Consider the following 27,931-nt stretch of genomic DNA (forward strand, 5'->3'; position numbering starts at 1 on the left):
TAAGCGGAAATTTCGTTAAGCAGGGCATTCGTTAAGCAAGGCACCACTGTACTTATGCAACAACCTCTACACATATAAATGCCTGTTATTTAAGGCTGCACCTGCATACCTATGCAGAAGATAATGGCTATGCTTCAAGTACTCACATCTTACCTGGCCATTATTTGCCACACTGTATGGGGCTGATGGGAGTTTGAGCCCAAACAACATTTGAGGGGCCAGGGGTTCCCCACCATAGATGCCAATCTCAACCTAATCAATGAACACGCATTTAGACTTCTGTACAGTTGAGTACCATCCCTGCGAAGGAATGCAAGTGGCAGAATCTGGGGTACTCTTCTCAACAAGCAAACAAACACAAAAAGTAGGGGTTCTGCTTAGGAATTCCCAACGACCATTTCCCCCACCTCTATAAAAACTCGGAACCTACTAAACCAGGCATCCCCAAACTGCGGCCCTCCAGATGTTTTGGCCTACAACTCCCATGATCCCTCGCTAACAGGACCAGTGGTCGGGGAAGATGGGAATTGTAGTCCTAAACATCTGGAGGGCCGAAGTTTGGGGGTGCCTGTACTAAACGGACATTGGTTTCATCTCAAACTCCAAGTGTCTCTAACGCCTCCAGAATCAAGATGGCAATGGAAGTAATGGAAAAGTTAAACAGGGAATTTCAGGAAAGGAGGATGAACGTTGCCTAAATCAGAACCAGTTGCACTGTAAGCAATAGCTTTCCAGAGCTGCACGTGAAGGAAGTACGTCTTCAAAAGCAAGCCTCTATAAAACTCAAACTTCTCAACTGACTACATTTCATCTGAGTAGTTAAGACACTGACTCACAAGATGAAGCCTATAACTCTTCCATGAATAGTTACAGGTAGGTAGCCGTGTTGGTCTGCCGAAGTCGAAAAAAAATAAAAAAAAATCCTTCCAGTAGCACCTTAGAGACCAACTAAGTCATTGGTATCTGAAGAAGTGTGCATGCACACGAAAGCTCATACCAATGACAAACTTAGTTGGTCTCTAAGGTGCTACTGGAAGGATTTTTAAAATTTTGTTTCTTCCATGAATGCGAGATCTAAAACTGAACCTTTCGTGATTAAGACAAGAGATCGAGGTCTAATTACAGAGCCCACTTAAGACAGATTTGAACCATTCACACTGCCAGGAATCTCCCATGTGGGATTTTTGGGGGGGAACGGAGGTTCAGAGTGCAGAGATTTCTCTCTTATAAAGCTCACCAACACAGTCACAAACCCTGTGGGGATAGGAAACAGTTTAAAACTGCTGAGGTCATCCTATCACTTTTCATGCATCTCATTTGCCAATTTTTTTAAAAATAAAAAATTAGCTTCACAAACGGCCAGTTCAGTAGATGTCAGACCAGCAAGAAGCAAACTCACTGCCTACTTCTACTAAGCCAGCAAGCAGGGGAGCCATTCTTCCAAGCGTGCAAGGTTTCTGTTAATAGCATTCGAGTCCCTTGTGGAATTCACAGCTGAGAGAAGATGGCCAGGATCCAAAGGAACACACAACGTTGCTCTCAAACAGCAACATCCCCATGTCACGTGGCAAGCCGTGGTCGGGGCTGAGGGGACTTTCCAAAAACAAACTGTGATATGACCTGGCAGGGCCGATCTCCAAATGCAAAAAAGTCTGAAGTCTCAGAGGGTGCGCCCAAATTCTTAAGTGACCCTAAGTGGTTGAAACTTGACAACACCAAAGAATTAGGTAGTAGGAGTTGGCAAAGGAAGAATAGCCAGTTCCAAAAAGAACCACTTCATCATTCACGCATATTGGATTTGCCAAAACATGCTTGCTTTCATTTCAGACGAAGCAGGTTTTTAAAGAACTATACAGCTTCTAACAACATGCACAGAAACCTTTCCAGTACCACAAACCTTCGTCCTCATCTGACCTGGTACCTGGAGATTCATGTCAGAAGGAGAAATTAGCAATAATAAAAACGAACGCAAAGTGAATTCAAGAGAAAACTGTTCTGTTATGGTAAAGAGAGACAAACCTTCTCTCCCTGAGTCTGTGTGGTTTTGCAACAGTGAGCATAAAGAAGAAAAAGAGAGAGAGAGGGAGATTGGGAAAGCAAATTATAGCTTTTGGATGGCAAGTACTTGTTATGGAAGTTTACCAAGGCATCAGGTAGTTCTGCTGCACAAGCACCGCTGAAATGAACGAGGCCTAAGCTTTGCTGTTCAAAAGAATACCGCACCAAAGTCACTGCAGAAACACGGCGCAGCACACCGAGCCCCCAGGCCACTGGTCCACCCACCTACCCTGTTTCTCATATTTTAAGACATACCCATAAAATAAGCCATAGCAGGATTTTTAAGCATTCAAGGAATATAAGCCATACCCCGAAAATAAGACATAGTGATAGGCGCAGCAGCAATGCCGGCCGCGGCAGGAGGAGGAGGAAAAAAATAAGACATCCCTTGAAAATAAGCCATAGTGTGTTTTTTTGAGGAAAAAATAAATATAAGACATGTCTTATAATATGAGAAACACGGTAGCTCAGTGGTGGGGAGCCATTTTCTGCCCAAGGGCCACATCAACCACTGGGCAATCATCCGAGGGCTGCTTGCCAGTGGAGGGCTGGGGCAGAGGCAAAAGGGGGCAGAGCAATTCATGCAGATTTTGCAGTTGTAAACTAGCTTCTACTACACATATTCACGTCTCTATTCTCCATCTGGAGAAGGAAGAGGCACTGTCAGGAGTTCAGTAACATATTCCAGCCAGGCAAAGACATTTGGTATGGAGCAGTGCCAGGGAGGGGTGTGGCCTGGGGAGAGTTTTGAGGGGCCAGACAGAGACCTGGAGGTCTGCATTCTTTCATCAGATCTGAGGTTCCCCATCCTTGATCTAGATCGACTGGCAGTGGCTCTCCAGGATTTCAGACATAGCGCTCTCTCTCTCTCTCTCTCTCTCTCTCTCTCTCTCTCTCTCTCTCTCTCTCTGCCCAACCTGGGGTTGCCAGGGATTGAACCTGGGACCTTTATACATCAGTGTTTCTCAACTTTGGGTCCCCAGTTGTCATTGGACTACAACTCCCATCATCCCTAGCTAGCAGAGCCAGTGGTCAGGGATGATGGGAGTTGTAGTCCCAACGACAGCGGGGGGACCTGATTTTGAGAAACGCTGCACATGCAAAGCAGATGCTCTACCACTGAGCCATGCCCCCTCCCCAAATGGAAGAAAAAAAGCAAATCCTGGTTGTTTTATTAAGAAACAGCTGAAGGCCTGGACTGGAGTGATAACAATGGGTTCTAAACTTATCTAGAGCGTTACGAGGTTTACCCTGTCACCCAAAACCATCCCACAGAGCTTAACACTCAGAACGGCGGCCACAGCAAACCCTATTTCAGTCAAAGCTGAGGCAGAAAGAAACAGGGGTGGGTGCCGATTGCATGAGAGGAAGTTATGAAACTGAACAAGTCCTGTTCCCAACCAGGGCAAATTACTTCACGCGGTTACATCAGTCTGAAAGTTAATCTGCTCCAAAATTAACGTGTTCACCAACCTATGAGCAGATTTGCCATTGAGCCTTTAAATGTGTTTTACCTTAGGGTAGTAAGCAAGGAACAAGTCAACAACAAAAACAACAACTACAACAGCCTCCTCCTCCTCCGGATATGGAAGAGGTTAACCTTGTTGCTGTTTTCCATATCATCATCCCCATTGTGCATCGCAAGCCCCCAGGGTCACTCCCAACCCTACAATTCTACCATTCTTTGATCAGCATCCTCTAGGGAGCAAGGCATACTGGGTAAGTTCCCACGGTCTCCCCATGCAGCCCATTTAGCTTCAAGCACACATACAGAGAGAGACCCTTACCTTCCTTGTCCACATTCTGTTCTGCACTGGCGTACGTGCGCAGGAACTCTGCAAAGGCCCTGTCTTCCTTTAGCAGCTCTTGGTACGATCCCATCTCGGAAATTTTTCCTTCTGTCATTACTACGATTGTATCCATAAAGGGCAGATAGCCAACACCGTGGGTTACCAACACTCGAGTCTAGGTGCCCAAAGAAAAGAAAAAACAGTTAAGAAAGCCGTGGTGGGGATCTGGAAACTTGCACATTTGTTGAACATGCTACACTCCGGCTGCTCCTCCGTTTATGGCTTAGATTGTCTAACTCAAGGTTTCCCAAACTGGCTTAGATTGTCTAACTCAAGGTTTCTCCAGCTGTTGTTGGACTACAACTCCCATCATCCCTAGCTAGCAGGACCAGTGGACAGGGATGATGGGAACTGTAGTCCAAAAACAGTTTGGGAAACCCTGGTCTAACTATATGTTCAGAGTGGCTCAGTCAGTAGAGCACGAGACTCTTAATCTCAGGGTTGTGGGTTTGAGCCCCAAGTTGGGCAGAAGATTCCTTCATTGCAGGAGGTTGAAATAGATGACCCTTGCGGTCCATTCCAACTCTACAATTCTTTGATTCTATGACTGGCATGGAAACATTTCCAAACAGCTTTCCTGAACTTTGCAAAGCATCTCCCCGCACTGAACAGAACGAAGCCACCTGCACTCCAAGCATACTTTGTTTTTGAGGATTCCCTTTGGTCCAATGACTTTTTCAAAGATGTGCTTCCCAACATGAGCATCGACAGCTGACAAGGGGTCGTCCAGCAAGTAGACATCAGCGTTACAGTAGACGGCTCGGGCCAGGCTGACCCTTTGCTTCTGGCCACCAGACAGGTTTACACCCTGGGGAAGAGAAGAGGGGGTGGAAATGAGACCCTGCAACTGTCCACCGGAAAGGGCTTCTGCTTTGTGAAAGGCTTGATTTCCATTTCCACAAGGATTCTGTTACAAAGCAGCAGTTTCACAGGGGAAGGAAAGAAATGGAATAAAGATGCGCACGCATACACAGGGCTTGGTCTCTGCAGCACTCACCTAAGAGGCAGGCACAAAGATCCATCCTTGCTTGAGCAGAAAACGGGACAGATGAGCCCTGGGAGTTATACTTGCGGTCCTACACATATTCAGGATCTGTTCTCACACCCCAGGAGCAAATGCGGGAAAACAAATTTTGGAGCCCATGACCGCTATGACACGTTAAATACCTTTTCTCCAATTTCGGTCTGGTCTCCTGATGGGAAGATCTCCAGATCCGGCAAAAGGGCACACGCCTCAATCACATGCTTGTAGTGGCTCTCCTTCACTTCTCTTCCAAATATGATGTTTTCCTTCAGAGTCGCGTTTTGGATCCAAGCTTGCTGAGGGACGTAGGCGATGGACCCCTGCAGAGAAGAGAGGTTGAGTGGTGCAAGATTCTGGTCCACGTTGAGAGGTTTTAAAACAAAACAAAACCCTGTAGGATACATCAACCCCTAGAACTGCCTCTCCATGTTTTTCTCTGTTCCCCATCACTCTCCCAAGTCAATTCTGACATCTCGCAATGCTAGCTCATTCGGTTAGCTGGCCGGCTCATCCCAAACTACCCTAATCTTCTTTGGGACGACACCACATTCACCTGACACATTAGGCCCCTAACAAACAACCCCACGCTGCAAGGAGCGAACAGGAGCCAGTAAGGTGGCCCACCCTGGATGCAGTGATATTGTGTACAGAACAGATTGGTATAACCATCCAGAGAGCTCAGGCAGTATCACATGCTCACAGGGAAAGCAGGAAACCTGTGGGGTCACTAGTCAACCAGGAGAAAATTCCTTCCTAATTCCAGCCAGGGTGACCCCTGAGCAAGCAGCAGTACTCTGCCACCAGCTGTCTCGAAGATATGTGCTGCTGAACTTTAAAAAAAGAGTGTCTATTTCCTGGCCGTACCACACAACAGCCCACACATGTTTCTTTACAGATTTCATTGAGGGCAGGCATATTCTCTTCTTATAATTTTACATCTCGTATGTTTTGGGATGCGGGTGGTGCTGTGGGTTAAACCACAGAGCCTAGGGCGTGCTGATCAGAAGGTTGGCGGTTCAAATCCCCGCGACGGGGTGAGCTCCCATTGCTTGGTCCCAGCTCCTGCCAACCTAGCAGTTCGAAAGCACACCAAAGTGCAAGTAGATAAATAGGTACCACTCCAGTGGGAAGGTAAACGGCGTTTCCGTGCGCTGCTCTGGTTCGCCAGAAGCGGCTTAGTCATGCTGACCACATGACCCGGAAGCTGTACACCGGCTCCCTCGGCCAGTAAAGCGAGATGAGCGCCGCAACCCCAGAGTCATCCATGACTGGACCTAACGGTCAGGGGTCCCTTTAGCTTTATGTTTTGCAGGGGAGTTGTCGTACCTTGAGAGAGACGTGCCCTTCTCTCTTTTCCATTTCCCCCAGTAGAGCAGACAACAGCGAGGATTTGCCGCAACCGACCTGACCAACAACGGCAACCAAGCGGTGTTCTGGGATCGCAAGACTGATGCTGGAATGAGGGGTGGGGGTGGGGGGTGGGAAGAGCACACAGCTTCAGCTCCACTGGACTGAGATGCAACAGTGAAGAGGCAGTGATAGAAAATGCATTTGGGTTGAGCAAAGGGCATTGGAAATCCAACCGAAAGGGAAGACAATCACTGAAAAAAGTCTGTATCTGGGAGCGGCCAAAGGGATGGGTGCCAGTGCAGACCTGTCATCCCATCATCCCCAGTCTGCACAAACAGTGGTCAGGAAATGATGGGAGTTGTAGTCCGACAGAAGCTGGAGGGTCACAGGCTCCCCATCCTGGCATTAGTGCAATGAAAACTATTTAATGGGAGAGGAGGGGGAAGAAAGCCGCCACTCTTACTTGTTCAAAGATGGAGGATCACTTCTTGACCAGCTGAAGGTGGCGCTCTTCACAATAATGCTGTTTCCATCAGCTAGCAAACAATGAAAGAGGTTGTTTTCATTCAGGTCAAAACACCAACACAACCGAAAATAGGTTACATGCTTACAAAAGCAATTGAGGGAGATTTAATCCCTGGAATCTCCATAGAGGGCTTGGAGAGACTCCTGCCTGAAGCCCCAGAGACCTCCAACCTGTCAGGGTGGACAATACTGAGTCTGACTCCATGTAAGGCAGGTTCCTGTGTTCCTAGGAGTCTTCCAGTGAGCTTCTTGGCTGTGTTGGGGGAATATGCACCTTCACCTCCCAGGTCATAGTGCAAGGCTTAAAACTACTACTCTGCATAGGGCAGGGAAAGGAAGACTTGGAGAACTTTGTGGTCCATCTGTACCTGGATGCAAATTAGACATTGTCACAAGCTCATTCAGCATCAAAGAGCTGAGCCGGGCAAGGGAGGGTAAACACTATTCCTCTTAAACAGGGCTTTTCTCCTCTCTAAAAAAAGCTCAACTTTGACCTGAATCCCCCTAGATCACTGCCAGTTTTTAATTCTGTGAGCAGATCGCAGTCTCTTGAGAGTTGGCCAGCCCTGCCTTAGAAGAAGCCACCTTGAAGCCTGAGCAATGCTGACTGGATAATCTGGTGGTGGGAAGTGGCAGAGGCAAATGAAGTGGGAAACTCCACCCCTGGCCCCTAATAAACCTTGAACTTACAGTCTTTGATGGAACTTCTGGTGATGCTGTCTGGATCCAACTCCTCATGAGACAGGAAGACTCGGAGGCGCTTCAGAGACACGCTGGCCTAGGCAACAAAGCCGAGAGGTTGCTCGAATGAAGCATACCTCTTGCATTTCGTTTTCGGGTGTCTGCCAATTTTTGCTCTCACAAAATTTTGGCCAGACGACGCAAAACAAACACATGGAATCTGCTGGCACAGGATGTGCTTGCTGCCACTAGTTTAGGTGGCTTTAAGAAGCGGATTAGGTGTATTCTGTAGGAATTCCCCCCTCCTTTTGTGGAACTGCTTTTTCCCACAATGACCCACCTGGCAACAATCTTATTTGTCATTTCAGCACGGGGCGAAGAGATTATTAAGTTTCTCATTTGCACTTAGGTGATGCCTTATGAAATAAATTCTCCAGGCATTGTACAACCCCCGTCTCTCAATACATTAATAGCTAAAGCAATAGCACAAAACAAGCAAACAGGACGTGAAGACTGGCAACATCAACCCTGGCCTGTGGGGAATCCCTTGCAGATGACTGCAGCGCTTGGAGACAGACAGGTCGTGCATCCATAGCCGCAACCAGAGGAGGAATGACCGCTGGGCGGAGCACAGAGAAAAGAAACGCCATGGGGCATCTGCAGCAGCACAACCACCAGACGCCTTCATCTGCCCCAGCTGGAACAAATTATAGCCCTCCTGTTATCGGTCTCTACGGCCACAGCAGGCGCTGTAACTCTCCAACAGTTTGACTTCACCCTCGAAGGCGCACTCTTCTGAGACAGACAGATGCCAAGCAGTACAATTCAAATCTGTGGTGTGATCTATCAAACACTAATAACTGTGATAAACAAGCGGAACCTCCAGGCCACCAAATCCCAGCTGCTCTGGGCCAACCATGGGAGGCAGCTGTTGCTTTCCTGTCCTGCTTAAGGGCTGCCCAGAAGCAACTGGTTGGCCAATGTGGAAAACACAGGCCCGCCCCCCGCCCCGGCCTCCTTATTTGGCCTTTAGGAATCCCCACCAAGGCTACAATGCTTGCTGGCTTGTTCTGCACCCTGAGTGCTTTCGCTTGCTTTCCAGCTGAGGAGCTGTGTTTCCTTGTGGCCAGTCTACCCGGGGCCACATTCCAGTAGTGAGCAGGGACAGGAGCAAAAGAATATGCGTGAGACTCTTAACTGTGTACAGTTGGTTGGAGTTCTCTCCCCCCCCCCTGCCCACCTCCGGCCCAAGGCAACTGCCTGCAAAGAGACCCTTACTTGCACAATGCTGCTGATGACCATTGGAAGGATGTTCAGGGGGAACCGGAGGATGTTAAACAACGCCAGCGACACAAAGGCTTTCTGAGCATCCAGGACATTCTTGTCAGAAACTGTCACAAAAACAGCAAATGTTGACAGAGCAACCTGGAAAAAAAAGAAATCAATGACATGTTGTCCTGGTGTGTGTGTGTGTGTGTGTGTGTGTGTGTGTGTGTGTGTGTGCATCTTTATAAAAAGGAGGGAGAAAGAGTGATTACACATTGCCTGTTTATTGCAGCCTTTGTCCAACTTGATATCCTCTATGTTTTGGACTAAAACTCCCATCAGACCCGTGGCTTATGGGAGTTGTAGTCCAAAGAATCTTGGAGAGTGCCATGTTTGGGAAGGCTGTATTTTTTTCAGTAAAAAGAAATGTGTGGGGTTTTTGGGGGGTGGAGAGAGATGACACTTTGGTATTCAGAACCAGTGTCTTCAGAAAAAAAGCCCCAGGGAAGAGACTATCCACGAGACATGTTTCTTCTGCCATATCTCCATGAGGCCAGACCCCTTGCATAGGCAAGAGAAAGTGTGGGTAAGAGCCCTTAGCTGGGGCATGACAGCCCCATGGTGTTGACAATGCAGATGGATAAGCAGGTATAAATATTTGGAATAAAGTCTTTTGAAAAGCTACAGGATGGAGACACATGCAATGGGCTCTATGCCCTGCTCTTTTGTGCTCTCAAGAAGATGCTTTCGGCCTACATCTTAGGAGGACCTTTCAGCAACAAAGCACTTAAATCAAAGGGTTCCTTTTCAAAACAGCTCTTGATTATTTTGCTGTCCTTAAGAACACCCAGGTGGACTTAACAGGCTTCCTGTACATGGCCGTGGCTGGGTCACTCATTGTCCTCAGGACTGTGCAAATATTAGCATTGTGTAAAGAACGTGCAGAAGGGCGTTTCACATTGCAAACAGTGAACCATGACTGGAGTCCAGCTTAAGCGGAGCTGCCGGTTTTCAAAGATTTCAGAAAGCTGCCTTAGTCTGACCTGGTCTATTTGCCTCTCCAGCCCAGTATCACCTACTGCAGGAGTGGGGAAACTCTGGTCCTCCAGACACTGCTGAACCACAACTCCCATCAGTCCTAGCAAATGTGGCCCAGGATGACGGGAGTTGTAGTCCAGCAACATTTCGAGGGCTAAATGTTCTCCACTCCAGGCCTTCTACTTGGATTGGCAGGAGCTCTCCATTTTCTCAAGAAGAGGGAATTCCGTGTCATCTGCTTCTTCTGTTTTTAAACTGGGACTGACCTTGGGTCCCTTTGCAAGCAAAACAGGTGATCCACTTACAACCTCTCCCTCTTCTCTTTTAATTAAACGGCTCACCATAATCAAACGGCTCACATACTTATACAGAACACTCAATACCAGGACAGTCTCTAAGCAGTTTGCAAAAGCAAGGAACAACCCACAAGCAATGACAGTGGGAAAACTACAAATCAAGCAATAAGCTCATTTTGAAAACGTGTTAAGACTTAAGGATTCCTCCCCTCTTCAGCTCCCCTCTCGCCAAGGCGCATGCCGGCTTACAATAAGGCTGCGCTCACCTTGCTGCATAAATGCGAATCATTAAATACCCATTCCTCATTCAATACCACTCTTCCTGTTCTACTCCCAGCATCTACAAAGACACACAAAAACACCATCGACCAACAACACGCCTGATGTAAACGGATTTAGTCACTCTGCTCTGTTCCATGCCCCTGCAGCAACACCAGATGGATGGGAATATGGCAACGGGATCAAAGTTCTTGAAGAAACCTAAATCCAGCAAACAGTTCAAGCTACCCAAATCTTGGCAGTATTTTTTTTGGGGGGGGGGGAGGCATGAGAGGATGAAGGTGATGCAGCCACTAGGAAAGCCAACGCCCTATCAACTTGCAGCCATTTGCCCAAACTTCTAAAAGCTCCTCTGTACTAACAACGAGGACTAGAAAAAATAATTTCCTCCAAATGAAAGTTAATTTGAGCATCAAGCACTGTGAAAGCGATTGCCTTTTGTGCCGGCATGATGATGAACCACGCATTAGCTTGGCCACTCCTGGTTTAGATTACTCTTATCTAATAAGGATAGCTCAGCTAGTAGAGAATGAGACTCTTAATCTCAGGGTTCAAGCCCCACATTGGGCAAAAGATTCCTGCACTACAGGGGGTAGCACTAGATGACCCTCGTGGTCCCTTCCAACTCTACGATTCTATGAGTCTAAGGCAATTTTAGGTTCTTCTTAACCCTAAGCACAAAACACAAACACACACTGGCCACACTCCTAGTGGATTGCCAAAATGACATTTGAGCAGCCTGACTCCCTGGATGCTCCACGGACAATTCAATGAACCGCAGTCATCAAAGCACAAAATCAGGTGTAAGAAAACGCCAATTTGTGCAGCCCTTTTAAATTACCAGTTGCTTTCAAGCCCCATGGGGAAATTAAGCGACCTCCCAGAGACTTTCATGAGATGGGACAGTCCCAAGTTCAGCTCCAACTATTTTAATGTTGCTATTCATGTAAAAATATTTCTGGACACGCCTTTGAAGTCAAGGCTGAGCGATGTGCTTCTGCCGGTCCTCCTAGCTTGCTGCAATGTAAACATAAGCAGCAACTCAAGGAAAGGAATCCTTGAGTGGAGAGAACACTTGACACCTCCGAACAGCACACATTTTATCCTAATATGTAGCTGTGGCTTATTTGCCACCTCCAGGCAGGCAAGCTGCGCCCTTTGTTTGAGCCCAGCGCAGCAAACCATTTTCATGCAATCAGAACCCAATCCAGCTGGTGAAAGTAAGCATTACAGAACATGGCTTCATATAGGAGGTTCCTGTGCTGCCCTGAGCAGGTTGGCAAAGATGGTGCCAGACTCAAATCGGCTCTGAGCAACAGATAAGGCTGGAAAAGACCATAAGGTGTTTTTTGCCAACACCCTGCCCCAGGATGGATGCTGTCAAGAAGTTAGGTGGGTGATAACCAGGGAGGGGGATTTTTTCTTGGGTGGTGGCACATGGAATGTCCTCCCCAGGGAGGCTTGCCTGGCACTAAACCTAAAACACTTCCTTTTCAATGAAAGACCTTCTGAAACAGTCCAAGCCTTTCAGACAAGAGCAGTTTTATAAAATTCTGTTGGTTTTATTGCTCCATGTTTGTTTGTTTGTTTGCTGCTCCTGCAGCATTGATGGTGTCTTCTTCGTGCTATTGGGTTATTTTACATTCTTCCTTTATTTTTTGGTAGCAGTTGCTCTAGGATTTGTTTAAGCTGAAGGATGGCATAAAAATGTACCATGGCTGCAATCCCAAGGCTGGTGGGGGCAGGGCTGGGAAAGTTGGTGTTCTGTTCTGAACACCCATCCAACGCCCTTGCTGGGCCGTTATTTATTTCACAAGACTTATATACCACTTGGTTGTAATAAAACCTCAAAGCAGTTTACAAAAAGAAGGAAGCAGGGAGGAAGTAAGGTCAGAAGACAGCACTTGTGCTCCTTGTATGCTCTGCTTTCGCCTTTTCTGTTTTTGACAGCAGGAAAAGGGGAAGGAAAATCCATGGGAAAGATTTGGGCTAGCTTCTAAGCTGGTCTAAGTCTCTCTCTGGTTTGGTGATGTTCCGGGGGACCAGGATAACTTTGGAGAACTTTGTCCCAGCCCCCTCCCCCAGCATGCAACCTTTTTTGGTCCTACTGACATCAATTGGGCAAAGGTGTCTGAAGTTTCCCACAGTAGACAGGGATTCCCCAGGCCACAGGACCGTATGCTGCATAAAATGAAATAAACACTGGGCAACAAGAATCTCCTAGCTTGAATGACGACAGCATGTCAAAAGTACAATGTATGTTAATATTCTTGTAGCATTCCCTCTTTGAATGAGCGCCCAGATGTGTGGAAAGCAACAAGCAGAGTTCTATGCACAGAAAACAGCAGTGTGCAAGAATACCATCTACTAGCAGCTTTTTGAAAGCATTGTTTTACTCACCAAGAATGGGGCACACACCCATGTGAACGTCCCCACTGCGCCGAGGTAAGCGGACTTTTTGAGCACCTTCAGCTCTTCCTGTCTGATCCCCAGGACTTTCTCTTTGAAGGCTAATTCCCAGGCATAAAGTTTTAGCACTTTGATCCCATTGAGAATTTCATTCATCAGCTTAATCCTGTTGTCCTTGCAATTCATGTGAGCAACCTGAAACGAACCCAATCGCAACAAAAGCAAGTCGAGGCAGCTCTCTCTCCCAAGTCGGCCTGCGATAAAACTTTTGAACAGTAGCCCGTCATTTAAAAATGTTGTTGTTGGGTTTCTTTGTAGCTCTGAGCTATAAAATGAGGTGGCTTTAAGAAACGGAAACTGTGTTTTGTAAAACTTACAACTGACATGTGCTGCCAAGCCATCAATAGGAAAGGAACAAAGAGATAGCTGCAGGTGAAAGCGTTAGACTGGCTTGAGTAGTTCCTTCACAAGACAGGAAGGTTGAAAACACCACTGACAGATGTTTTAGCAGCATCTTAGTTTTGTAGCAGCATCTTAGTTAACGATGTGATTTGCCCAACCTTGCAAAACAGGTCCAGGGGAGTCATTAGCCCTTGAGTACACTAAACATACATGTTTAGTTGTCTGTGGTTTAAGCAGAAAGGAAAATGGGGAATCTTTTGCAAGATCACTTAGAGAAGGTTCTTTCCCACCAGAGGTGCATAGCGATTTACAAGCATGGTTGACTGTCACATCAGACCACAAGACACTGATCTTGCTATTACTGGCTGGTATGGTAATTTGCAACATTCTTCCGTGAGGCACGATAGACAGGAAGTCTCAACACGTGCCTTAGAGACGGAATCTATCGTTCTTGTGCAGAAAGGAAGTCTCTTAAGAAGAAGAAGAGTTTGGATTTGATATCCCGCTTTATCACTACCCGAAGGAGTCTCAAAGCGGCTAACATTCTCCTTTGCCTTCCTCACCCACAACAAACACTCTGTGAGGGAAGTGGGGCTGAGAGACTTCAGAGAAGTGTGACTAGCCCAAGGTCACCCAGCAGCTGCATGTGGAGGAGCGGAGACGCTACCCCAGATTAAGAGTCTACCACTCTTAACCACTACACCACACTGGCTCTCTTACCTGATAGGTCTTTGTCTTCATTGCTATCACAGCATTGACTGGAACCAGGAGCAGCATGACAGCCACACCGGCCAACACCGAGGCACCTAAATTCTAAAGAGAGCATATTTAGAATGCGGCATAACGGAAGCATAAAAACCCCGCGGTCCAAACAGTAAACCGTTGCAGGAATGAGCAGGTACTGCAACATTTCCTGCCTTCTAGCCAGAGGAAACTGGGGAAGAGTGCTGAGTGGGAGAGCACATGCCTTCAAGGCACAGAGTCCCCCGATTCAACCCCTGCCATTTCCCATTAAGAGGGTCAAGTAACAGAGGGTGGGAGAAACATTTCTCTTCCTGAGAACCTGGCGAGCCACTGCCAGTCAGAGGAGACACCACTGGGCTGCGTGGACCAGGAGTTTGATTCATAGCTTGGCATACTCAGATTCCAGTCATTAGTTGAGGGTTACAGCGTAAGAGTGTCAAAGAGCAAGTTGGAAGTAAATCATACCGTTCAAAGTCGGAGCTAGCTCTTTATTAACGGTTGATTGTCAGGCCTAATGAGCACAGCAGCCCATCCCCAGCAAGTCTGACCCCCTGAATCAATTGCCAAGACTGAAAGTCCCTGCCTCCCCAGGGCTTTCCCCAAACAATTAGAGACTGTGCCTGCGTGCAGCCTGCCACTGCTCTGCCCATTTCAGCTCTCTTCTGATTCTGGGAGACCAGCGGGGAGGGGGAGCTTAACACAGGAGGAGGGGGAGACACCCATGACTCTGCGTCAAGTCTGACTCATCTCTGCTTCTTGGCCTCCCTCCTCTCCTGCTTCAGTTTCTGCCTCTGATTCTGGACTTCTCTCTGCCACAGATTCTCCCTGCTCACTAAAGCCTTCGGCTTCTGACACCTCCCCCCCCCCAGTCTTCTCCCTGTGACCACTCATCTTTGTCCCACCATCACTCCCTGGGCTCTGAGGCTTCTTCCCTTGATGGTTCCCCAGCTGGTTCCTTCCCCCATTCCTCTGCATCCTACCAGTCCAAGACAGAGAGCTGTCTGCACTTGCTTCCCTTCCCTGCTATCCCATCCTGGATTCTAAAGCCCTAATCCTTTAATGACAGGATTCTGGCTTTCCCTTGAGTAACATAAGCACCATTGTTTAGCTACAGTAAAGGAAACAATGGACGCACAAAACTTTTACCTCCCACAGCAAATAGAGAGCCAGTATGACTTGAAGAGGTGCAGACCAGACCATGTTGATGTAGGTAGCCAAGTCCATGAACCTCTGGGCATCCACCGACATCAGGTTGACAATTTCTCCAACTGTAGAAGTCTTCCTTGCTGAATTTGTGATGACCAAGGCCTTGGCAGGGTAGAGGAGAGGAAGACAAAATGAAAAGTCCAGAGGCTGGAAGGTTTGCTGGGGCATAAAGAATTTTGATTGGCAAAATCCTACTTCTTTAGATGCAGGAGTTTGGCAGCGAAGGTGCTGGATAAACACACACACATATAAACACATGAACTAAAGGGAAGGCAAGCATGGGCTTAAAGTTTGGGACAGAATGCTCTCAAATGGAAAACCCGTCATGCCTAGAGCTTTAGAAATCAAAAGCATTTTTCTTTCTCTCTTTTTAAAAAAAATAACCTCCAAAGGTTTGAGATAGGTCATACCAATGAGCCAGAAACATCAATTAAATAGTGAAAGGTTAACTAAATAAGCATATATCATCAAACAAGTTGAGTTTATTAATTTGCTAGATGGTATTCAGACAAGGCTTTGTGGAGGGGCCGGTATTTGGTGGTAGAGCACATTCTTTTGCAAAGAGGAGCTCCCACTACCAACCCCTGGTATCTCCTACTAATAAGAATCAGAAAGCAGGTGACTGGGAAGATCTCTTTTAGCCACGGACCCTGAGGAACTACTACGAATCAGGACAGGCGATACTGGGTGAGATGAACAGCTGGCGTGAACTGGTGTAAGACTGTCCTGTCATCGTTTCTGATAGAAGCAGGCAGTGTCTCTAAGGTGAATTTGGATCCCTTTCAAAACAAACATCACCAAGGAGAAAGGAATGAAAATGCCACTGGGAGCATAGGAAGCTGGCTTAATATGGAGCCAGACTATCTATCCATTGAGCTCAGTATTGTCCACACTGACTGACTGCCGCTCTCAGACAGGGAATGTTCTGGTTTACGCAAAGAAGCCACCGCCCTTCTTCCAAGTGAGTAATTAGAGCACATCGGCTTCATTTGCCATCTGGAGTAAGCCATTCCCCAAAGGATAAGGAGTGGCATTGCTAAGCTACGCTTCTAGGGTGGAAGTCATTTGTAAGCGGCTGCAACCAGGGCAGGGCCTCGAGATGTGGGCGAGGACCGTCGCGGCTCCCTATGCAGCTGCGGAGCAATGCAGCAATGCTACCCCAGCCTAAAGTTAAAGCCAACCATGGAGGTTTAGGATGAAAGCTTACTGAGAGAGACATTTAGTCTAGTTCACTGCGGGTGCCAATCCCTGTGGATAAAGTGAGGTCAGACGGAGTTAGGGTATTATACATTTGCAGGTCTCTACCTTCCGATAGACTGCACCGATCACAGCTGTTTTAAGCCTCATCCCCGTCACAAAGCAGATGTGGAAGTACTGGTGGAGGACCAGAGTCTGCAGGCCGGCAGAGACAAAGAGGAGAACTGTGTACAGGTAGCCTTGCCAATTGGGGGCGTCCTTGTCATTCACAAAGTTGATGAGCAACCTGCAAACGAAGCAAGCCATGGGACATTTGAAAGGAAGCCAGCAAAAAGCCCTGGTTGGCCAGTGAGCGAGGGAAGTTCACCATCTCCAGTTCCCTACAGGCCCAAAGACAGCGTGTGCCTGCAAGGAAACAAGACTGAAAACACTCTGGCCGTGAAACAGGTCAATTAAAGAGGGGTGTGTGTGTTAATTCCAACCAGCTCTTAAATGCAAACATTTTTGAAGTGGCTAATGAAAGAAAAAGAGGACAATTCAATTTAACAGCTGTAAGGTCTCCTAAAATCCAATTAAATAGCTGCTTAAAAATATACTTCAGCACATGGGGAAATTAAAAGCATTTTAAAAAAAATCCTTGCCATACTTAATGGTATGGACCAGGCAAGCAGCCTGGGAAAAGCGTTCTGCAGAGCCACCACTAAAGAGGCCATTGGCGACGCTTGATTATTTCAGAGTGCTGCCTTTGTAAAGCAATAAAGTGGGAAAGATGCATAACTTACTAGACCGGACAGACTTCCAAGCATGTCATGCATAAGGGAGGTTTTTGTGGGTTTGTTTCTTTGGCTTTCTTACCCCTCCCTCCACCACCATAAGATTCCAGGGGTTACAACTATATAAAAATGAGAATCGGTTAAAACAATGTTTGTTCCAAAGTAAGTACGGGGTGGGCTTGCCACTGAGATTTCAGCACCTCCTTCCCAAATATTTCCTTAAAAATCACATTGCCCGTGTTCTCTATCTAAAACTCCAGGGTGCGGTGTTAAGAGAGAAGCACTGGCGTTTTATGAAAGAGCTTTTTTTTTGCATTTATAAGGGTCAATTCCAGACAGCTCTGGCTAAAAGTAGAAGGTGGCAGGCAATACAAAAGGCATCTCTCTGCTGAAGACCCTGGAGTGCTATTACACTCCAGAGAAGTTCATTTTGAACAAGATGAACAAATCGCTTGGCTTTCATATGAGGCACAGGCCATTTGCATGGATTGCTGAGCAAATGTACTAGAGTTCAATCGCAGTTTTATGTGAACAAAGTGTTCCTGCTCAAACAGAGCCACATTGCCCTGCAGTGGACAGGAAGGTCAGGAGAGGGTTAGCAAGCCATCTTCAGGGAAGAGGTTCTGTACCTTCTCACCAAGGAATGTTTGAAAATCTTCCAAGGGGATTGCCAAGAGTGCCTCCAAATGCTGTGAAAACCCGTCGTAAGTGGAGGAACAGAAACACCAAGTAAACTCCTAGACAGCAGTTTACCTAAGCGTGCCAGACTTGCGAGGGAGAGAACGGATCTTGCTATTCCTTTAATCGAGCCGGTCATCACCCTTGCCTTGCGCATTTTATTTCAGCTAAACCAAAAAACACAGAAACTAAACCATCCTCCCTGCCCACATCTGTGCTGATGTACTGATGTTCTTTTTTCGAAATAATTTTTTTTATTGGTTTTGCAGACCATAAACAAAGCAAACCAACCGAAATCCTGAAAGTTAAAAGGAGAAGAGAAATGATGGCATGGAGTTCCAAAGTATCTTAAAGAATGGCCCAAGTTCAAGATACAGATGGTGTTGAAGAAAGAAGAACATATCACGGTTCGCAGCAAATGTTAGCCCAGGTCCTATAACTTTGCAGAGAACCAGCCCGCATTTACAAGTTCCAGATTTCCAGAGAGGCAGGCGGCAGCCCTTCTTGTAATTGAGGGTTAGTTCACATAGGAAATAAAATCCCACCATATTGCATGAAACTTGTCCCCAGCTAGCTCCAGGGTTTCTTTTCAACAGTATTCATAATTTATCGTCTAGGGCAGTGATGGGCCAAACTTGGCCCTCCAGCTGTCTTGGGACTACAACTCCCATCATCCCTAGCTAACAGGACCAGTGGTCAGGGATGATGGGAATTGTAGTCCCCAAAAAACCAGCTGGAGGGCCAAGTTTGGCCATCACTGGTCTAGGGATTATAAAATGGTAAAGCTGGAAGGGACTCAAAAAGTCATCTAGTGCAACCCCCTGCAATGCAGGGATGGAATTATGCTTGGTGCCCCAGAGCTCACCAGCTTTGGATCTTCTCAATCTAGTCGCACTGGATTATCACCACTCGGTGTTGCAAAAAAATACCCCAACTAGTTGTCTAAAGCCATCTCAACTATTCCATCCTAGAAGTGCCTGCAAAGTGTTGTCACCATTCCAGCACTGATGCAAGTTAGTCAACCACCTGTTCCAAGTCAGGACCTGTTTGAACCATTTCTCATACCTCTGGAGGCCCCAGGTCACTGCACTTCTCTGGGTGGTGAATGGTCTGGGGTAGGGTTTTCATATATCCTGGAATTTCCCAGACATATCCAGAATACCGCAGTCGGAAGCAGTGTCGGGGGGGGGATCACTAAGATGTCAGTTTTTGTATGTGTAAATTTGCCAAAAAAGCTCAACAACTTTGAGGAAACTTTACAAAAACAAAACAAAACACCTTTTAGTGTCTGGATTTTCACTGTATGAAATACGGCAACCCTGTTAAATATAAAATATGGATAAAGAAGGGGACTGATGAAAATAAGATAAAAGAAAAGCGCAAAATGTAAGAGATAAACTGTAAAACTAAATGTGAAGCGAAAGGGAAGCTGGGTTCGGCAGAACTAAAATTGGGTATGAAGGTAGGGGGGAATGGGAGCATGTAAACATTTGTTTGGTGATGGCTTATGTATTTTATTTGGCTTAATTTGCATCTTATAAATTTATGGTTATGTGTATGTCAGAAAAAACAACAAAAAATATTTTTTTAAAAAAAAGAAATACGGCAACCCTAGTCTGAGGACATCCACTTCTGGTCCTGATGAGTGTGAAAGTAGGAAATGGCTGGGAGACCCAAGTAAACCACTCTCTGCTTCATAAAGGAATGAGGAGGATCAAAAGCAATCTACAACCACCCATGGAAAAGTTTGATACCAGCAACTATCCATGCACTCTACAGTGATGGGAGCAAGACAGCGCTATGCTTACTTTAATATTTCAGGTCCTGCAAACATCATAAGGTCATGGAAGGCCTTGAACAGGAAGCTCATGAGGAAGTACGGCCCAAACGACTTGTATAACACCTTAGCAAGAGACGGCTCCTTGTCCCTTTGAGACGGTTTAATGATCAGAGCTTCAACTTCTTCCGTCACATCCCCGTTCGAGCCACTGGTTTTTGTGGGTTTCTTGGGCGAGTACATCATTGGAGTCGAGAGCCTATCGAAAAAGAAGCGTCCAGAGATTCTGTATTCACTCGCATACTTCATTCGCACATATTTTCATATTTCTTTATTGCAAATATGAAAAAATGGTGTAGAACTCATTGCCGCCGCCACCCACTCCAGATATTGCTGGATTACAGCTCCTAACATCCCTTGAACGCTGGCCAGGAATTGGCAGCCCAACATCACCTGGTGAGCAAGTTTCTAACCCCAGGTGCAGGTGGCAGGTCAGGTGCGGTTCTCCTCCTGGCCATTAGATGCTGCTTTTTGTGAAGGGCGGAGGGAGAGACGAGGGCGGTGGCCACATGCAAAAGGAGCCAAGTTGCCTGCATGTTTAGTAGCCATATAGAAGAGAGAATTGCAGCAGGTTTACCTTGTGTGACAGGCTGAAATACTCTTGAGTCCCCCTGGGTATAGGGCGGTATATAAATTCAATAAATAAATAAATAAATAAATAATCTGTTAAAGGTGCACACACCCTGGCTTCTTTTGCATCAGGCTGCTTTAAATGATAGGGAAATGGGTTTCGAAGTTATGCAAAGTCTTGCATCTGCAAGAAAGTCGAAGAAGAGGCGGGAAATGCCTCGGCAGAGAAGCAGGCCTGCGTTCCTTGCAAATATGCTGTAAATCAGGGGTCGGCAACCTAAAGCCCATGGGCCACAAGCGGCCCATGGGGGTCATTTAACCGGCCCTGCACTAAACTGGCGCAGAGCAGAGCGGGGACCACTTTCCACGACGCTGGCTGGTTTCCCATTGGCTGCAGGAAGCTCCGGCCCACCCCAGCATCTGCGGGACCATGAACCAGCCCAAGCCACAAAAACTTTGCTGACCCCTGCTGTAAACCATCCGTTGATTTTGGAATTGCCTGCGTGCAACTGTGTTTCAGAGACTGAGGCTTTGAATAGCTGCAAGGCAGGGCTTGCAATTCAGCTATTCATTGACTTTTTTGCCTTCTCCCCTCTCCTGGACTCACCAAGCGCTTCCCACATTTTGCAGAACCATGACAGAAACGGTTGAGGAGCTCCACCCCCCCCCCACCTTCTTCATTCTTTCTGTTTTACAGACTTTGTTTTAGAAAGAAAGTCTACAGAGAAAATGAAAGGTGAAACCTCAGTGGAGTTACCGAGAATGATCTGCAATACCCCCTACAAGCCCTAGCCAGCACAAGGAATGATATCAAGCAACACCTGGCAGCCACAGGCTCCCCACTTTTGTATTCTTAGTAGTTTAATGCTGACGGTAAACTGAAAAAAACTTACGTTTTTGCCTTCGCATACTCCTTCGTCCAGTTCTGAACCATACCCGGCACCACTTCTTCAGACGTATCCTCCTTGTTTAACGACCACAAGTCTTTCGCTTCCAATGGCTGCCGATATCCATGAACCATCAACCTACGTTAGAAAAGGCACAACTCTCAGGTGATTGAATAATGAAGCACATCTCAGAGGTAGGTGTATACAGCTGCTGTCAAGGTTTCACCTGGAACAATTCAGGTGTCTGTAAAATGCAGCAGTTAGTCAAACAGTGCATAGAAATTCAGAGCACTCAGGACCACCCCCCAGTCAAAAGTTATGGAAACAGCTGCAATTTCCCCTCTACTGAATAGCACACCAGTTGGCATCATGGTTTTATAGTGTGATATAATCCTAAAACAATATGGCCTCCCCCAAAAGCTCTCCATTCTTCTCCCGTCATGGGTGGCTTATGGCTCAGGGTCCCTTCTATCCTTGAAACAAGATCTGCTTGGCCTCAGAGTGGAACTTTTTTGCTGCTTGCGTCTATTTTACAAAAATAAAAAAAGCTTTCTTTGCTGTTTTCAGTTGAACTCTTTTTACCTGGTTACTGCTGTTTTACACAACTGTGTTTATATCAAATTCTATTCTATTTATGCTGCTGTTGTTTTTTAAGTACAGGGGCACCGCCGGTTGCGCACGGGATCCGTTCCGGAGCTCCGGTCAGATCCCAAGAAATTTGCAACCAGAGGTGCCACTTCTGCACATGGCACAGTTCAGCACTTCTGTGCATGCACGCTCAGCGAAACTCGGAAAAATACTTTTGGGTTTGCTGCATACACATCCTGAAAGATACATAACGGGAGGTGAACGCAACTAGAGTCACCACTGTATTTGTTTTTATGCTGCTTTTTAATAATAATAATAATAATAATAATAATAATAATAATAATAATAATAATATTGCACATTGCTTTAGGCAACGTCCAGTGGCAAAACCACTTACAGAGAACTGCAAGTATATATAATCAGTATTTCTGTAGCAGAAACATGGGACTAATAAGCCACTAGGCACACAAGCGCAGCACATATGAAATGCAAACATAGGTACATGCCTTAGACCAGCAGCAGGGAACTTAAGCTCCACTAGCTGGGTGCTGGACTACAATTCCCATCATCCCGGATCATTGGCCATCGTGGCTGAGGCTGATGGGAGTGGTCAAGGACATCCCCATCCCTGCCTTAGATAAGAAAAGAGGAAGGAAGGAAGGAAAACCGAGAGAGAATGAAAGAGAAAGAGAAAGAGAGAAAGAAAACAGCCAACCCACTGTCTTTCAGAATTTCAATGCTTCACTCCTCAAATATGCTGTTATTCATATGGTCATTGGTTTATTTCACTTGGAATGCTTGATACACAACCATTTTTGTTTCTCATTTCTTTCTAAGGAGGAGCCAGCTCCCAATATGACTTATATGTCAAACTGCCAAGGATAACAGAGCCTCGAGCAAACCTTAAACAGGCATAGGGAAAGTAGGTTGGTGGAGCTCTGCTGTGAACCATTTGTCCTCTTACCCAGTGATCCACCAGAATGTGATCCTGGACAGAAAAGGAGCGCTGGATTCCGGGCAGGGATTCTAAGGAGTGAAAAATATTCAACCTGTTACAAATCTGATTTAGTATTTCTGCTTTTCTGCAGAATGTAACACCCAAGTGCTTTTTCAAAATCCCAACAAAGCATGCCAAACCTACTTTCATTTCCATTCTGAATTTTAGTCTTATTATACACACTAACTTGCACACAAAAACTAACGATTCCCATTTAACATTATGAATTCAGATCAATAACACATGCCAAATTAAAACCAAGCACGTAGATGGCACATCCCACAAAACCCCAGTGTGTTTGTATATACAGGTGAAATTCGGAAAATTAGAATATCGTCAAAAAGTGCATTTATTTCAGTAATGCAACTTAAAAGGTGAAACCAATATATGAGATAGATGCATGAAATGCAAAGCAAGATATGTCAAGCCTTTATTTGTTGTAATTGCAATTATTTGTCGTTAGGCGGGTCAATTATAAATGGGAATGTAATTAATGAAATGTAATAGCAATGTTTATTTTTGTATTATTGTAACTATTTGTTTTATTACTGTGGAATTTCCAAAAGAAAGCATTTGTAAAAATTTAAAGAAAAATAATAAATAATAAGTTGCATTACTGATATAAATGCACTTTTCGACGATATTCTAATTTTTCGAGTTTCACCTGTAACACGAGAAACATTTTCAAATGGAGCTCTCTAACAGCAATGGGGAGAAGTACCAGATTTTTTTTGGGGGGGAGGGGAGGTTTTATCATGCTGAAACCCCAAATTGAAGCCGCTAGCTAATTCTCAGCTGCAAGGCCCCAATCCCTGCCTCTGCAATTAGACTCTTAAGTTTTAAACAAAATGTTCGAGAACACAGGAAGCTGCCTCAGAGCAAGTCAGAGCACCTTCTTTGCCTGTGCCATGTCCCAAGGCTGACCCGGACATCTCCAGCTAAAGGCCCCCGATTGAAATCCTGAATAATGCTAGTATTATTTATGCCGACAGGTAAGACTCCTCCAGGTTTTCAGGGAGGGGCCTTTAGCTCGAGAGGCCAGAGGCCGAACTTGAGATCTTCTACATGCAATGCAGCTGCTCTGTCGCTGAGCTATACTGCCCTTCACTTAAATCTTCCTGCCACAAACTGAAAAATATTCCCGTCAACCAGTGCTGCTTGGCTCCAAAAGCACCTTAGCACACATATGGCAAGAGCGTCAGCGGTTTTTATTAGAGATATCAGGGGAAACTTTCCCTTCCCCAGCGCCAGAAACCCGCAGCCAAACTAGAAAATATTTGGCGTCTCAGTCCCTCCCAACAGATTAAAGGCCAGGCCAATTATACAACATGCAGTCAGGGTTACAAAAAGGGCAGTCTCCCGGGTGGTGAGACATCGCTCAGTCCCTCACTTCCATTCTAGCTCAACGCCCAACCGCAGAGCTGAAAAGCAGCCACCAACTTCAACAAAGAGCACATTGCCAAGGAGGAGAGCCCCTTGCACCAACCCTGGTTGGCACTCCCTTCCTGGAGTGGTGAGCACGAAAGCCCACGGTGGCACTGCTCGAGTTCCTTTCCCCGGGAATGAGAAAGCTTATACTTTTTGTTCTGCAAAAGCTCCCTGCTTATGCCAGCTTTTGCCAACCTGCTGGTCTCTAGCCCTGCCAGCTTCCACCAACACCCCAATCCCAGCAACCATGAACCTGTCTCGGCTTCTTGGCTTCACGACTACCTCACTTGGCCTGTTATCACCACCACCACCTGCACGAATTCAGCTGGGTCCGGGAAAGGGAAGAGGGCTGCTTTGGCCACACAGAGCCAAGCCGAGCGAGAACTCGCTGCTCCTGGCCCAGCGACACAACACATTATAAAGTTATTTCTCCAGGCCGGAGACAGGCACCCTCTGTCCTTGCTTTCCGCTGAACAGTCCAGAGTGTCCCTAACTTATCAAACAGCTGCTGGAGCCCCAACTGCCCTATTAATCATCTGCGTCTGGAAGTCTGTTTACATATGGCAGGGCTTATGAGGTCACAAACAACACATCGAGGCATGGTGGTCCCCACCCTTTGGTTAAGGGGGAAAGCAGCAGCTAAAAAAACAAAAGCCAATATGCTCTTATGTATCATCTCAGACGAATTGAACCAGGCACAAGTTATGCTTTGATTTAAAAGCGAGGGGAAACAACAGCCGCTACCCTACCATAATTATATTTCCAAAGGAATGGCAAGGGGGCGGGGTAAGGATCTCCCCGATTCCACTCCTAACTTTGGCACAGCCAACGCAACCACCTCTTGGTTACAGAGAGCGTTGTCATGAAGTATAGAAGCCAAGCACTTCCCGCATTATCGCATTCCTTCGCGTGCTCAAGTTTTCCATGGAAGCACACCATACGGACAACTCCCAAAAATAATAGAAAGCAGATCTGCATGGAAACCCCTCTGAACTACCGGAACAGCCAGTAGCCATTGATGGATATGGCTTAAAGGCAGTGAGGTTCTCAGTCCTGGATCTGGGGAAAGAATGAACAGGCTAGTGCACAACGGGAAGGGGAGCCTAGGCCACCTGCTCGCCAGCCTCACCAGCATTTTGCTAGCTATCAAAACTAAACTACTAGCAAGAGCCAAAGAGCAAGGTTTTATCTGCCCCAGGGATCAAGAGAGGCAGAGAATAGGCTGAAGATAAATATTTATGTTGGCAGAAGTCAGTGGCAACAGGTCAAACACGATGAAGGGCTTTGACTGCTCTTTCTGATTGATTGCATTCCTATTAGGAAGAAATGCCTCCTTTGAAATGAATCAATTCATGGCAAAACAGTCGCTGTAACCAAAAAGACCCTAGTTCAGGTTCCAAGCAAATTCTGCCTTGGATTACATTACCACTCATTAGTCTTCATTAAGATATATTACTCAAACAATAGAACTGTAAATGGGGGGCAGCAACAGCAGCAAGTACCATCACTTCAGGTTTCCAACCACTCAGGTAAGTAGCTCTCTACTCACAAATAGGGAACTAACTGAAAGCAAGTCCCTAGAGTGGGTGAGATTTGAACACAGGCCTCTCCTTCTGAAGAACATTTCTAACCTAGAAGTCATATCCAGTTTTAACCGGAATAACTGCTAACTTGTTCTGTTTACCTATTAAGAGTATTGTTTGCCATAGTTTCCATTTGGGAAGAGTGTTCTACCGCAGTGTGCAATCAGCCAGCAGCGCTACAGGGACAAGACTACCGTTAAGAATTCACACCCATTACAGGGGTTGTTCAAGCACTACATCAAGTGGTGGTTGGGCGTTAACAAAAATAAGACCAAAGGAATCTTGGGCTCACATATTCTGTTCTCCCGTGGCACCCCGAGATTAGCAACTTCTCAGACCTGGTTTCATAGTTTACTAATTGAAAGAACTGGGAAAGTATAAATTGCTACTGAACCAGGAAGTCATTGGTCAGTGGCTGGGTTGGGCAATCATTCCAGGGTATCCTGGCTTATTTCTCCTAATTCATTAACCTGTTGACATTAATTAATTAATTAATAATTTATTTATACCCCACCCATCAAACTGGATTTCCTCAGCCACTCTGGGCGGCTTCCGACAGAAGGATTAAAATACAATAATTTATTAAACACTAAAAGCTTCCCTAAACAGGGCTGCCTTCAGATGTCCTCTAAAAGTCTGGTAGTTGTTTTTCTCTTTGACATCTGGTGGGAGGGCGTTCCACAGGGCGGGTGCCACATTAATCCAGTGTTCCCCTTTTTCAAATGTAACAGGGAACTCTGGCTTAATAAAAGCCAGGATCATAGAACCAGAGAATTGTAGAGTTGGAAGGGACCTCAAGGGTCCTCTAGTCCAATCCCTGCAATGCAGGAATATGCAGCTGTCCCATATGGGGATCAAACTTCCAACCTTGACGTTATGAGCACCACACTCTAACCGACCTAGCTACCCAGTGACAGTGTGCTGAAACCAGCATGCAGTGGGAAAGAGAATTATTGTCTGAACTGAGCCACTGCATGCAAGGAAGGAGGAGTGCATGCAAGCTAAAAGTTCGTTCTCGTGTGTGTCTGAATGCCCCTGCTGGCTGCAGCTCAGAGGCAGAGCATTTGTTTTGTATGCTGAAGGTCCCAGCTTCAACCCTCAATGGCATCTCCTGTTGGGCTGGTAAATAATTCCTTCCTCAAACCCCGAAGAGCTGCTGCTGCCAGTCAGTGTAGAGAATTCTGAACTAGATGGACCAATGGCCCTGACTTGGTATAAATCAGATTCTTATGGGCAGAATGCAAGTAACTTTCATTCAAAGTATACCTGTTGAAATTAGTGACAGTGACTAAGTTAGGTAATAATAATAATAATAATAATAATAATAATAATAATATAAATTTTTATTTATACCCCGCCCTCCCCAGTCAAAACCGGGCTCACACCAATAAAATTACAATAAAAATACAGTATTAAAATTTAAAATGCAGCCTCATTTTAAGTAGTCCATAAATCCAAACCATGAGGGAGGAAAACACAGGGGTCAGACTAAGTCCAACCCAAAGGCCAGGCGGAACAGCTCTGTCTTGCAGGCCCTGAGGAAAGATGACAAATCCCGCAGGACCCTGGTCTCCTGTGAAAGAGCGTTCCACCAAGTTGGGGCCAATACTGAAAAGGCCCTGGCCCTAGTAGAGTAGTACATTGATTTCAGCTGGTCTACTATCGGGAAAAGTAAGCTGAATATTGCTGATTGCTCCTCTTTTTCCAGTTTTATCCCGCCGCTCGGTCCCAGCTCAAACTCCCAAACCAGCTCACCTGTTCACTAAAATCAGTATTGTTTTCTGGCTGAGCAAATACATAAACCGCCAGAGGCCATTTAAGTGCATGAACTACATCACTGTCTAAAAATAAGAACTCACAACCATGGACCTAATTAAGAGCTAAATCACAACCGTCAAGCCAGGGAAATGATGCTTAATCCCACAAAACAGAGAGAAGGCCTGTGCACAAACAAGATACCAGAAATGACCCCTCCCTGGTTCGTGAGGCTCTTTGTGGAGATTTTTGAACAACAGCTTAGGATACACACACACGTTTCCACACTGCAGTATTTATAGGACCAGAAAAATAGGAAGAAAATGACCTTTAAGAAACAAAACCACCACCAACAATTTGGCTAAGAAACTTGCTTCTTTCTGGAAACTCTGAGAGTTCAAGAATTCTTATTTTAAGAATTTGTTTGCATATAATATGGTCAAACAAAATTATTAGAAGCAAACAGCTAAGAACATTGGCAGGAGTACTGTAATAACCTGCAGTTTTAGA

General features: G+C 46.0%; 1 protein-coding gene across 6 annotated transcripts in view; it reads right to left on the reverse strand.

The window, feature by feature from the left end:
• The window catches only part of LOC118092540 (multidrug resistance-associated protein 1), a 74,588-nt gene that overhangs the window by 24,103 nt on the left and 22,554 nt on the right, over positions 1-27,931 (reverse strand). For 2 of the 6 annotated variants that reach the window (XM_088657352.1, XM_088657353.1), the window contains exons 6-20: positions 22,623-22,684; positions 21,077-21,208; positions 19,585-19,812; positions 16,434-16,611; positions 15,069-15,230; positions 13,899-13,991; positions 12,768-12,971; positions 8,767-8,913; positions 7,498-7,585; positions 6,746-6,818; positions 6,259-6,385; positions 5,076-5,252; positions 4,549-4,716; positions 3,846-4,023; positions 1,898-1,921 (exon numbers count right to left, since the gene is read on the reverse strand). In XM_088657352.1, the coding sequence (XP_088513478.1) occupies positions 1,898-1,921; positions 3,846-4,023; positions 4,549-4,716; positions 5,076-5,252; positions 6,259-6,385; positions 6,746-6,818; positions 7,498-7,585; positions 8,767-8,913; positions 12,768-12,971; positions 13,899-13,991; positions 15,069-15,230; positions 16,434-16,611; positions 19,585-19,812; positions 21,077-21,208; positions 22,623-22,684 (2,041 nt within the window). Of the gene's footprint in view, positions 1-1,897; positions 1,922-3,845; positions 4,024-4,548; positions 4,717-5,075; positions 5,253-6,258; positions 6,386-6,745; positions 6,819-7,497; positions 7,586-8,766; positions 8,914-12,767; positions 12,972-13,898; positions 13,992-15,068; positions 15,231-16,433; positions 16,612-19,584; positions 19,813-21,076; positions 21,209-22,164; positions 22,294-22,622; positions 22,685-27,931 lie in introns of those variants that run through there. The other 4 variants (XM_035130680.3, XM_088657354.1, XM_088657355.1 and 1 more) reach the window with 3 other exon arrangements.

The sequence above is a fragment of the Zootoca vivipara genome, chromosome 13 (genome assembly GCF_965207765.1).
Source record: "Zootoca vivipara chromosome 13, rZooViv2.hap1.1, whole genome shotgun sequence".
NCBI classification, from domain to species: Eukaryota; Metazoa; Chordata; class Lepidosauria; order Squamata; family Lacertidae; genus Zootoca; species Zootoca vivipara.